This window comes from Anarrhichthys ocellatus, unplaced genomic scaffold (assembly GCF_004355925.1).
Source record: "Anarrhichthys ocellatus isolate YVR2014 unplaced genomic scaffold, GSC_Weel_1.0 scaffold34, whole genome shotgun sequence".
Taxonomy (NCBI): Eukaryota; Metazoa; Chordata; class Actinopteri; order Perciformes; family Anarhichadidae; genus Anarrhichthys; species Anarrhichthys ocellatus.
In genome coordinates this window covers 1,028,683-1,042,171 of record NW_022280064.1, presented here as the reverse complement: position 1 = coordinate 1,042,171, position 13,489 = coordinate 1,028,683, and the positions used below count along the sequence as shown (strand labels likewise).

The 13,489-nt window shown below is 46.7% G+C and overlaps 1 protein-coding gene across 7 annotated transcripts in view; it reads right to left on the bottom strand.

Moving 5' to 3' along the window:
- The window catches only part of ino80 (INO80 complex ATPase subunit), a 31,721-nt gene that overhangs the window by 5,777 nt on the left and 12,455 nt on the right, over nucleotides 1–13,489 (bottom strand). For all 7 annotated transcript variants that reach the window (XM_031865998.1, XM_031865999.1, XM_031866001.1 and 4 more), the window contains exons 26-30: nucleotides 13,047–13,187; nucleotides 12,231–12,456; nucleotides 4,540–4,667; nucleotides 694–788; nucleotides 171–243 (exon numbers count right to left, since the gene is read on the bottom strand). In XM_031865998.1, coding sequence (XP_031721858.1) covers nucleotides 171–243; nucleotides 694–788; nucleotides 4,540–4,667; nucleotides 12,231–12,456; nucleotides 13,047–13,187 — 663 coding nt within the window. The remainder of the gene's footprint in view (nucleotides 1–170; nucleotides 244–693; nucleotides 789–4,539; nucleotides 4,668–12,230; nucleotides 12,457–13,046; nucleotides 13,188–13,489) is intronic.

Genomic DNA, 13,489 nt, shown 5'->3' with positions numbered 1-13,489 from the left:
TATAGTCATTACATATTATTGATGCTGAAACACTGGTCATCACAAACTATCTTCATGGCTCTGTCAGTAAAAGAAAAGAACTTGGCAGGGAATGTTCACTGCATTATTCAGGAGATATGTGCAGAGTTTAAGCTTCGCTATTGTATCGATGTGTTTTTCCGGTGACTCACAGTGTCAGCAGCGGTCAGGTTAATGCCGAGCCCTCCAGCCCTCGTACTCAGCAGGAAGACAAAGATGTCCGTCCTGCAGAGGGGGAAGACAGGGGGGAGGGCACACAAAATGGAAAGATATCATTTACAAGTACAAATATCCATATACAGTATCATGGCACAAAATTAAGTTACAATGTCAAAAATGTCACTTCCGAACTTTAAGGCTGTCAGCAAAACTGAAATGAAACGTGTACTTGATGCCAACAGTAGAGTGGTCGACAAACCACAAACTCCTACACCTACACCCCCCCCCCCCCCACACACCAAGCCAAGAACTGAACACTAATGTAAACCATGTGGACTCACGAGGAAATACACGCACAAACATATTTGGACGTACGCGTGTAAGATTAAACCATTCGCTGATTGCTGCAATATACAAAATAGCGGATTGACAGTTAGTTAGTGTCAAAAAGCCGGTGTTTGGTTTCACGCACACACACACACACACACACACACACACACACACACCTTTACTCACCGGCTCTGGAAGTCAGCCACCATGTCTCTGCGTTCAGAAATCTTGGACGATCCATCGAGCCGCATGTAGGTGTGCTTACGATAAACCATGTACTCCTGGAGAGACGGGAGAACATAAATGAGAAAACCGATGACACAATTATTTGATGTTGAACTTATCCCCCCCATTCATTCTTTTGTTTTGCCAGAAGTCGGTGTAGTGCCGTCCCAGTTCAGTGTCTCCAAAGATTGAAATATTAGAAAATGTTTGCTGTAGATAAGTTGTCATATACAATCAGTTACTTTTAAAACTGCTTTAATAAAAATAACTGGATCCAGTGCTGCATGGAGTTCATGAATAAGGTTTTTGAATTCATGGATTTGAACTAGACCTTCCTGGATCACCTTTAGTTTTCATTTTGAACCCAACGAACCTAAAACCTTTCGGCATCCAAAACTTGAAGAAACAGGAATCTGAAAATGTTTTTTCTGAAGTTAATCTCAAACATGCACAGCTACTTGAGTCTTTCTCTGAGGAGCAGATAAGCCCTGCAGGTCTACCTGCTGAGAAATACTAATCTTCAATGTAAGAAGTTCAGTCTGACAGAAACTTTGACTCCAACATATCAAAATCCCACATTTCTTATGCACATTTAAGGGAGTTGAAACCTCTTTCCCAGCCCAGAGAGACACTGAGAAATGCAGAATTTGATACTCAATCCCCCCAAATGTCTGCTAAGCTGTGTGTGTGTGTGTGGGTGGGTGTTAGGTCTGAAGGGAGGGGTTCTTTAAGTGCAACAGCAGTGATGAGGTGACATGTTGATCTCTCTTTAAGCACTGCCCTGAACCCCCGACCTTCTCACTCAAACATGTCAGTGCCCCTAAAACCCATGAACCAGCCACAAATACTGGCGCACATCACGACTCACCCCTCGCAATCATTCACAACGATATCCATGATTTGACGGTATGTTTTCTGTGACCCTCCCAACCCCTGTCATGACTCTCGGGGCCTCAGTCCCGGCAGGGCTTGCCCTCCTGGCTCTGTTCCAGCAGCCCCATCTGCTCCGAGTGAACACTACATTAGGGACCATTAGCCCGGCGCTCGCCGAAATGCTGCTAACCTTGTTGAATTGGGTTTTGATGGCTTGCCAGCAGGATGTTGCGGGTATTGTTGCTCTTACAGAATGTCCTTACTCAGCCTTCCTAATCTTAAAAAAAAAGGTTTCAGAAGTAGATCTGAGGCCTCTCAGACGTGAGTCTGTTACAATCTTTGCAACCTTCCGCCGACATGATTTAAAGCTCGTCGGGTCCTGGTGTGGACTTTCTCAGAGAGTGCTGCCACACTGAAACCTTTACCTCAACAGCTGGCAATTTTCTCTGGTATTTTGTTTGGGTTGGTGTTAATCATAAGTGACACGGCTTCATTTCTGCAGTTTTTCACAGGTTTTGTAACGCGTTTCATTGGAACGTTCAACCTTTAACTGGTCAGAATGTTAATCTTGTTCAACCACCTGTCAGCAGCCTATTATAGAACATACAAAATCTTTATGGCTGTGGTGTCTGACAACGACAACAAACTTGAAATGATGTATGGGAGGAGAGAGGCATGGGAGAACAGTTTACAAAGCATGACAGCATTTCCTCTTTTCCATCTAATATTATGCCTCTGCTCAAATGTACTTAAAACCTTCAGAGTTGGCACTTGGATGTGCAAAAAAACTAAAAAAGCATGGCGTGGCAGCCAGTTTGTTCTCAACTTCCCAAACAATAACGAGCCCCCGAAGTCAAGAAACACAGTGTGTATTTATTGCGGTTCTCAGATTTGGAACATAGTGTCACAGTGAACAGTCTGTTCCCAACTCGACTCCCAAACGCTAAAAATATTTCATAAAGAGAAAAGAACATGTAAGTGTGGCACTATGGGTACATGTTTGCCAGCACAAACAGTGTAGATTGCCAATGTTGGGTGTGTTGCATTTCACATCAGTGTGTCATAACTGCTTTCAGTGCCATAACATAAACAATACCAACTTATTCTACCAGCCATGGACTCAAAGTCTGTTTACAGGTCTTGAGGAGTAGGAACAAGTTGTATGAAGCCTTTTGTAACTCCAAAGGGAGCTGCACGAAGTCTGATAACTAGCAACACTATCCATCCATCAGAGCCTCCAAGTTAACATTCACGAAAAATAAAACTCCACTGCCCATGATCCCTATGACGTGGCTCTTAATGCACACTACTTCTTTGTATTTAGTCAGAATGTATCATAAAACAGTCACAGTCTCATCCATGCTTTGAATTGCGTAATGGGTCACTGTATCCCACTCCATAAACAAAACTCTGCTGCTGATTCTCTGAGTCATTGTGGGCATTCTCGCCCGCACTGCAATCTAAGCAGCGCTGTCGAAGCAGCCGCAGAAACACAACTCAAGCGGGGAGGGCAGCGACTTGGCGGTCCTGCTCCACTATCGGCTGCTGCCAGAGAAATTCGACAATGTTATTTTTTCGTCAGGCCACCCGGACCTCAGCGATCCATCATCCGACTACGCGGTGTCACCAGAAGAGACTGGGACGGCTGACCGGCGACTAAAACAATGACGCTAATGATGGAGATTAGCATCAGCCTCTCCTTCACACTCAAAATCAAAGAAAATCAACTCCATCTGCAGAATCTTTATCCCCGACCGAAGAGAAAGATGATATGATCAAGGAAAACTGAAGCCAGAGTGGGAGAATACATGATTTCATTCGTGAATCTCTTTAACCCAGCAGTAAAGGAGACGCTGTCACAGCCCCACATGACTGTATGAGGTCACTTCTACTGTAACATTGCCTCATTAGACCTGGAGAACATACCTTGGTGGGGCAGTCTGTGAGAAGAACATTAACCCTATCAGTCCGGCCAAAATCCTGTATCAGATATAGGTCATTTAATATCTCCACATGCTAAAGCTCGTTTTTTGTATCCTCCTGTATGAATTAAACCGCACCGTGTGAATGGGGAAGGAGTTCCCAGTGACATCATGCCAGAGGCTTTTGGCTCCACCATGATGTTTGAAACAACTACAGAGGCAACAATAGTCTATTGCTGTCGACACATGGTCACCGGCAGAATTGCTTTGAGTCATTACTTTTCCTTCAGAGTGCGGTGACTCAGATTTTACAAATTATTTTAACTTAAACCCGATTGCCCCCGACTTCGAAACGGATTACAGCTAGCCAAGGATGTTAAACAGAGACAGTGCCTCTGTGTTTGATGCAGTGGTTGTCTTTGTTCATAAATTACCTCAACAATATGATGACGTATCGGTGTTGACTTTGTGCCCATCAATGCAGCTTAGATTACTTCTCCTCTGTAGATAAAAGTAATAAAAGTCCCCAAAAACACCCTGGAGTTTTTTATTTCTGGCTTTATGTCGATCTTTCCTCGTTTGTTCCCCTCTTTTCTCCCTCTCTAAAAACGACCTTTGTCTTCTGCAGAATGTCTCTCTCTTCTAACCCCAAGGCCATGCCACTCCCATCGGCCCCTCTAGCCTCCACCTCGCCTCTTTCCTCATTCCTTCCAGTCATCCCTCCCATCTGGCTGCCTCCCCCTGCAGATGAGACCCCGCTAATTAGCCCTGACCTGTTAATTATCCATCTAATGAGTCCGCTAACGAGGGACAGGCAGGCTGATTAGAGGTACTGGAGCTCAATGCCTCGCTAGTGGAAGCTGACCAGTTCAACAACTGGCTCGGAGCAACACGGGTATATATGCAAATGACAAATTAAAGGTGTGTCTTCAGAGAGCAAGATTTTTTCCTTTTTAGGAATTGATTAGTGGTAGTTGTGTGTGTGTGTGTGTGTGTGTGTGTGTGTTCATACCTCCAGTAGGTCTATCATGCGGGTCATTTGGGAGTAGATGAGGACTCTGTGTCCGTGGGTCTTTAGCCGACTCAACAGGATATCCAAGGTGTGGAGCTTTCCACTTTCCGTGATCAGGCTCTCCTTATCTAGAAGAGGAAGAGACAAAAAGACGTGAAAACCCAAACTACCGCGAGTAAATGACGAGATGCATTTGACACGGTGAGATTGTTAAAAATGCCTTTCTCTTGTGTCCAAGTGTCGTGTCAATCTTTTCCTTTATTACCCAATGTATTGTTTTTACTTGACATCTTTCATAATATGTCTGCTTACTGGCAGAATACAGATAAGCAGCCCTATCAATTCAGAGGTTATTAACTCTTCCCTAATCAATACAAGTCTTCAATAAGACTCTATTCTCCAGGATAAAGACCCTTTCACCAGAGCGGATCAGCCTGGGGATCAATACTCCTAAATCTGTCTCTAATCTGGTGATTGTTTAAATAAAGCATGTGCCCTTATTGACTGGACTGCTGATGAGAGCACAGAGAGAGTGATGGAGAATGAGAGAGAGAGAGAAAGAGAAAGAACAAGAAGGAGAGAGAAATTGTGAGAAAAAGTGATTTACACTCCATCTCACACAATGGCACAAAAGACAAACAAATAGTCCATTGCAGTTGGCCTCGGTCACGTCACTGCCAACACCACATCAGGTGCTCTTCGGCCCTCAAAAGACCATGGAGAGCAATCCGATCCAGGGTTTGCTGTTCAAGTGGTTCCTTCCACGTCCAGCTGATGAGGAATTAACGTCATCTGGCACAATGGCAGAATGAGAAAAGGGCCGGGGCCGCCATCGACCCGGGCAACAGGCACACTATGGTGTTTGACCACGGGGTCGTGACCCGGAGTGAGGAGAACCTCGGGCCGGGTCCAGGGTCGGGTGACGGGGTCGGGGCCTGGGGTTACAAGAGAGTCCCTGTGGGAGAGTCAGGCTCGGCCGTCTCGCACACCAGTTGGACACTTGTTCCCAAGCCCCTTTTGTATAGCCGAAACCTGGGCTTCTAAATATTTCCCTGTCCTGTTTCCTTGCTTTGTCAACGTAATGTAACCAACCGCGTTAAAATGCCGTTCCATTAATCCAAAACACACGGTCAGAACTGAGGCTGCGATAATACATGAATATGACAACTTCCTACAACAATACGTGTAAAACCCGGATAAGAAATCATTGCGTAAAAACAATAACATGCGCTAAAGTATGCTCCATGATCCAACAAACTGGATCTTTCTCTATTTAAACCAGTAGCATTCTATGCTAATGTGTACTCAGACTGAACCCTGACCTGTGACACTTTAGTATTGCCCCCCCCCCCCCACCAAAAAAAAAAAAAAAAAGGTCAGGCCCTGTAGAGGTGTTAAAGAGGAACTAATAGAAGAGATGAACAGGGGAAACACTCTGGGGAAGTGTTGGAGAGCTCACCTACAGGTCACTGTGGAGTGGTGTCAGCCTTGTCACACAGTCCTAGAGCCCCCAAGTGTTGACAGGACGACTTCTGAATCAACATGTTTGGTTTTCCTCCACACAACTGGTGTATTACGGACAAAGTGCTTTTCACTACTGTTGTCAGTCCTCAGAGTAAATAAAAATAGCTGAGATGAAATGAACGAAGAGGACGAGAGGTGGAGGAAAAGAAGGGAAAATGGACATAGGGGATAATAAAAGATACTTAAAACACACTGCTAGCAAGAGACAATGAACTAAATCTGAACCAGATCCAACATAACCATAGATTTACTAGGTATGCAGTTGTTTCAGATTGCTGTGGCTCATTTCGGTATGTACCAAGAGACCAGCGCACTGCACTCCCTGAGGTACACAAACGCTGTATCCCGCCATCAAAGACCTATAATTGGCCATGGCGTCGAGAAAGTGGGGCAGCCGAAAAGTAGAAGGAAGCGAGCGTGAGACGTGCGGAGGATTAGACATGTGTGCGGTGAAGGAAAAAGGTCCAGACGGAGAGTGAAGGAGGTCTGCGGTGGCTCCGGCTGCAGCGGGCTGGTATTAGCACGGTGGCGGCGCCGATGTTGTGGTTAAATTCAGACTCGGGGGGCCCTCACCACAGGTGCCACTCGAACCAAGGGCCGCTGCTCAGTCAAGGGCACCAGACAGTGCTGTGGGCCACGATACCAACCGCCCAGATGCAAACCACCACTTGGCAAAGACGGAAAATGCTTATATACGGCAATATTGCTCAAGAGCTGCCACCAATCCGTTTCTAGCAGATTATGCATTTAAGCCTCCAGACTCCTATGGCATGTTTGGAGAAGGGTTGAAGCTCCTATCTAAGGATTTCTGTGGCCAAACAGGGCTGAACGGTATGTATTTAATCTCATTCTTGAAGGGTAAAAACTGTAAATCTGAAAATCCCATCTTAAGCAGTTAGATACTATTATTTCTGTATTAAGAGACATGTCAGCCGGGGTAATCCTTTTGTTTATGCCTGGATTATGAAGGCGGCCATTAATAGGAGAGCTGCTCTTTAAGAAAGCCACTGTGTGACATTGGACTACGCTGATGACTGCTCCTACATTTTGATCTTTCTGTTCACGCTGAGGGAACCATCTGATCACTAACATATTTGAAACGCAGTTGCTTTTAGCCAACAGAGAACTGAGTGGAACAAAGAAAGATGCTACCTTATCAAAGGAGAGCAGGGAAACAGATGTCCAACAGAAATGGCGAGGCCGTCTCTGCCCCTGCAACTCCCTAAATCCCAGCGATGTGGCTTTACAGAGAGAGAGGTGGCCGAGGTCAAAACATTTAGAGCTGCATATAGAAAATCCCTATTTCTAAATATCGAAGCGAAGCCAAGAAAATGAATAATTGGGATTTTCGGGAGGGCTTTGGAGGTCCGTCTCGTTCCAACGTAACACTTATGGCTCACATTACAAGCTACATGTGGCTGCAGTGAAATGCATGGCCGTTGGATGCAATAAACCATTCATGTAACATGAATTATGGAGCCTTTAGAAGGATTAAAACGTCTGTACATCTAACTCGTTAGGCGCTTAACATGAATTGGCCTTCAAGAGTCGTTGAATATTAGTCAATATCAGTCAAAATCAGTCAACGCAGTCTCATGATATGAAGCTAACGGCCTGAGAACACTTCACATGTAAACCAAACGGCAGAACATTTGGGATCCTTTTCTGAATACGTGAGCGGTAAAATAAAATGTGGATTCAAATGCACCGAAATGGATAACACATAATGGATAAGCATCAGATATCAAGGTGTCCCCATCCCCCACGTCTCCATAATGTCTTATTGATTGTTATTACATCCAGAATTTTAACCAGAAAAGACAAAAACAACAACTTTATAATTGTGGACTGACGAGGACCAGGACTGCGTTGAGACCACACCCCAAAACACAAGCAAATCCCATGTGGTGTCACACCACTCTGCTGTTGCTATGGATACACATATCAAGCTTCACCACCTGCCCCGCCTAAATCCAATCCAGTCTAACTGCGGTATTCACCCGGCCAGCCCTCCCCATCGCCGCCTCCTCTCCGTACCTCCTGCTGGCAGATTAAGCTACACTCCCCTGTCCCTCCTCTCTCCCCCCTTTTCCACTGCACCCTCCAGCTCCCTCTCGAACCTCCCTTCCCTCCTCCGCCACTACAACCCCCCCCCCCATACACCCTCTCTCCCTCCCCCTGCTGTCTGTCCCCCGACAGTGTAATCCAATCCCTGTAGGGCCAGAGCCAGGGGCCTGACACGGTCCTGACCCAATTAGAGGCCTGCTGCCAGCTAATTAACCCCGGCCCAGCCCCGGTGCCTGGCGCCTGATACTCCCAAACCAACTACGGCGCTAATTTCATTAATGCGCCGCTACAATCTTCTGTCCTGTCCTGTCCCCTCTGCTGCTGCCAAAAGCCGAGCCGCCCCAAAAAACCGGAGGAAGGGAAGCGGACCAGATGCGATCGAAAAGGAGGAGACGAACAGCAGCAGCAAAAAAAAAAAAAGTCAAGAGCTGATGAAAGAAGATAGATGGATGGTTATGTGAGAAAGAGAGACAGATGGGGGGCCACGGAGCAGGTCGAATCAGAGATCGACTGGAGCGTCAGCCCCTCACTGTATAATGATACATTACACTGTGCAATCAATAAGTCAATGGGCAACACTTGTTCAGCACCGCTGATGATGGAAATATTAGCCTGACACTACTTTGCTGCTTCTGCATGTATTGACAAAAACCAGACTCAAACTTAATTTTCCTCGTGGCGACAGCATCAGTATAGCTAAGAGCCAGATGCCAGCGGGGAGGTTTTGGATGCAAAGTGGGCTGACAGAGAGCAGGAGATTTTTAGCTTCTTGTTTAGGGCTCGGTGACGCTTCACAGATGCTAAACAAAATAAAAGATATGTCTGCAGCACGGTATCGGCAGAAGAGCCAAATGACAAACATCTGTGTGTGTGTGTATATATGGAACATGTTTGTTAATGCATCACGGTCTCCGTTCAAATATGCAAGGGGAGCACTTCTCTCGGTTCCTCTAGGAGTCGTTAAGCAGGGGAAGAGACAGACAGTCGCGGGGCAATCTCACCACACCACAGCAGCCCACTGTGAACTCTGTCATTAAGATAGATTACTGCGAGTTACCCGTGGCCAGCGCTGACTCGACACACACCACAGATGAAAGCTGGATGGGGAGAGAGACGGGGGAGAGTTGGCTTCCATGTTCAAAGGTATCATCATATAGGTATAACGTGGCTAATGTCTCCCCCTTCAGTCTACTTTGGGACTCAAGTTTCTAAAGAAGCAGTGAACACGCTTTTCCATCTTGTGGGACACATTAATAGGCATAAGTTGGACGCGGAAAGCAAAACAAATCGCTATCCCTTTACACACTTGGCTGAATGTTTTCTTTCTTTTCTCTCTCTGCTGCCAAAACGAAAAGCCGAATTCCACAGACGGTAACCGGTGCCAGTTTTAATGCACATTGAGAGGGGCAGAGTCAGACGGTGGTGCGGTGAGGCTGGCAGTCTGTGTTGTTCTGTGCCTGTCTGTCGGAGGGCCGGGGGAAGCTTCCTGCCATTTTGCTGGAGAGCAGAGTTTCTTTGAAGGGACAGGAAGGCAGAACTGCATTTCCCACAGCCTGATGTGGGCCTCTCTCTTTCTCTCTCTCTCTCATACTCTGATTGATACACAGACGTGCATTCAAACACAGTCAGTAAAAACAAGTTGCACAACAAGACGCACAGAAATAAAGTCCTTCACACACATACCCTCCTCTTCCTCCTCCGCAGCAGCGGTGGTCGTTTTCCAGCTCACAACAAAGGTAGAAAGAGGGCCAACAGTCGGCGCTATAGTGAGAAGGCTGTCATTTCATGGAACGGTCCCTTCTAATTACTGAAAGCGACGCAAGGGCCACACGGACAGCAAGGAAGGTTATTTCCGTGTCACTCTGGAATGTTCTGCAAATAATCCTACAGCACGCAAAAAACGATTTCCTTTCAAGCTAATCTTTAACCTGACTCATAACAGTTCTCGGCAGGAAATTTGTCCATATGTGAGGTTTTCCGGAGAGCGAAAGAGAGACGACCGCAGAACAAACAAGTCTGGAATGTCTCTGTGGTTATAGTCAAAACCCTCTTCTCCTGTCCTGGTGGCTAGTTCACTTCATGGCCGATACTACCCAGCATGCATCTTGCTTTCTCTGCGATCAGGTGCACATAATCGTCGATATCATGAGCATAGAGAAGACAGTTCATTCTTTTTTAGAATGAAAAATATGTTTCCTGAAGGGGAATTCTGCTATCACATCAGAAACAAATACATTTGAGGTTCAAGACATTCCAGCCTCGATTGTTTTTTCCTCCTCGACGGCTTCTTAATAAGTCCTCTGATTAGATTCCTCTGTCGATATCAGTGGGCAGCCGTACTCACGCCATGGCGCTCAAAACAAACAGTCATTCAGCTCTGCCATTTGTTCTAAAAAAGGTGTGGGGCTGGGAGTGCAGAGGGGGGGGAGGGTGGGAAACTTCAGCCGGGCTACTGTACATATCTGGGCCTTGATGTGGCAACAATGTGTTCGGCGGAGGACGGGTGCCGGCGCGTTGGGTCACTTCCTTCCTACCGAGGCTGAGAAACAAGTTGGAGACCAGACGGACCGAGAGGCCGCGGCCAGATACTGATTTCAGATCAGCGCCCGGTCCTGTCTGTTAGCGGGAGAGACGGAGGTGAAGCTTGTCCTCGGGCGGGCATGTGAATAAAGGCCGCCGAGCGTGGGAGAGTGTGTGGGGGAGAGGTGAGAGACACCTCAGGCCCCCGTGTGAGTGCTGTGCAATTCCCTGAATGGACCCGATGGTGCACGCACACACACACACACACACACACACACACACACACACACACACACACACAGACGGACCATCTATTAGTGTTACCTAACTAAGCACTTGAACAATGACCAGTAGCTAAACTTCCTCGCTTTGTCTGCCTCCGTATAACTTCACAAGAGCTTTCGAGACGGTTCTCACACAGACACGCAAATACTTGTTTGGTTTCTCACTTTTACACACAAACACTCTCACACAAGCACATGTATGCACAGGAGAAGAAAAAAAAAAAGCATTACGTTGCATTACTATTGCAATCTGTGAGAGAGTGGGACGTTTAGGGATGTTAACGTTGCGTCGTAAAGTACCTAAACCGACAAAATGAGTGTATTGCAGGCTTATCAAGCATAAAAAAGGACACACGCATCCATTTTCTGTCTGTTGCCACACATAACAAGAAAAAAAAAAGAGCAGTCATCACAATCCATGACAGAGACAGTTTATCAGACGCAGAGCGGGTCAGTGAGAAGGGAAGTGTTGTCTGTAAAACTCTAATGGCCTCTCTCACCCTGGACATCCATCAGTCATCTGAGCCCTGGCAGCAAATCAGCTCCCACTCTGCTGCAGTTGACCCTCGACTCGACAAGCCGAGCTCCTCCGATAAAGGCTTGTGAGCACACGTACACACACACACACACACACACACACACACACACACACACACACACACACACACACACACACACACACACACACACACACACACACACACACACACACACACACACACACACACACACACACACACACACACACACACACACGGCCCCGTATTCACACCTTAATGGAAATCGCCGGTGTGCGTTAATGCGAGTGAACTCCTACAGAAGCCTTTTATCTAAGCAGTTCCACTAGGCGGCGAGGGATCGGCTGTCTGGTGGACTGACAAGCAGAGACAGATGAGGGAGATGTCCCCGGCTTGGCCCCGCTGACCCCGGGCTGGCCTCTGTCGATTCTCCCACGGGCCCCTAGTTCACCCTTCAGTCAAAACCTGGATTTCTACAGAGAGCATCATTTGTATTTATGACACAGTTTCCATTAAGTTTTAGCAAGTCCCACAGCAATGCAGGCTGCTGCTACGGACAAACAGGCACAAATTGCTTTATTTACTTCGGCCTTAAGGTAGTCATTTGCTGATGTCACTAGCAGACGCTCATTTATGCGTTACCCTTTAGCTACATAGCATCAAAGTTGGCCATTGCGAGCTACAGCAAAGCTGCACACCTGTCCGATAAAAACACGCCGGCGAGAACTCAAAGTAAAGCAACCACATAACAGAACACACAAACACACAAAGTCCTTACCGGGTATCCGGATGGAGGACCATCCATGCCGCGGGTAGAGGGCCATCACACCCCCGGGGCACTGTGGGTGGAAAGCATTGGCCCTCGCCAGCCAGTCAGAAGCAAGTTCCGGGGAGCCGTAGAGGAAACACTGTTTGAACACCGCGCCCCCTCCGCTGCGCGTCAGCCGCCACTCGTACTCGGCACTGCGGTCGTCACAATAACGCTCCATGGGAACTGCTGTCACCTAGGAAACAAAAAAAGAAAGATGAGGATTGTCTGCATATGAAACAAAAGAAAATATTGTGCGGTGGGGAGAATGAAGATTTTTAGGATAATGTGTTTCAAGCGTGTATGTTAATACTCTGGCTGAGCAATATATTTGTGTTAGTCAAAACATTTGCTTCTGTTTGCATGTGTACCACCTAGATTTATACTTGAGTAGGGATAGAGGGAAAGTCACTGCATGAAGGCTGATTTCACTGAATCAGCAGGTTCTGTGTGTGTGTGTGTGTGTGTGTGTGTGTGTGTGTATAGGAGGGGGGCAAGAGGAAGCTTGACTACTGGTTGAGCAAGAACCCCCTTTTTTTAGACTCTGTTTGTTTTAAATGCAGCTGGAAGCCACAGCGGTCGCCCCCACAGCCCAACCACACACACACACACACACACACACACAAATAAGAGGTGCTCATTGTTGAAAGCCTACAAAATGCAATGTGCACAGCGCGTCCCTCTTCCCTTTCCACGACCACCCAAACGCTTGTCTGTCTTGCACGGGTCAGCACACACACACACACACACACACACACACACACACACACACACACACACACTCACCCTGGGCGTGGCGGCTAGCAGGAACTTGGGTGGCAGTGTGAGCTGGCAGGGCCGCAGCGTAGAGGTGGAAGAGTTTCGACTGTGGATGGTCACGTCTGTGTGTCCCATCATGCCGGGTCTTAAGGCTGTGAACACCAGGTCCTGAAACAAACACACACACACACACAAACAGAATATTACTATCCTGTTGCATTACGGCCAAAACTTTACAAATACAGTGATTACATCCGAGTGGAGAAATTTATTAAATTGATAGTAATTTTAAAAAAAAAACACGACAATCGATTTCCCACCTCCTGCTGAACTTATTCCTGCTTCGATTTATGACAAAGTGGGCAATTAAAGAAAACAGTGTCTTCAAATTATAGGAGTCATAAAAAATGGGCAGCAAAAGTAAGAGGTGCTGCAAAAAGGTAAACAAACTGAATGCTACAGAGATTAAT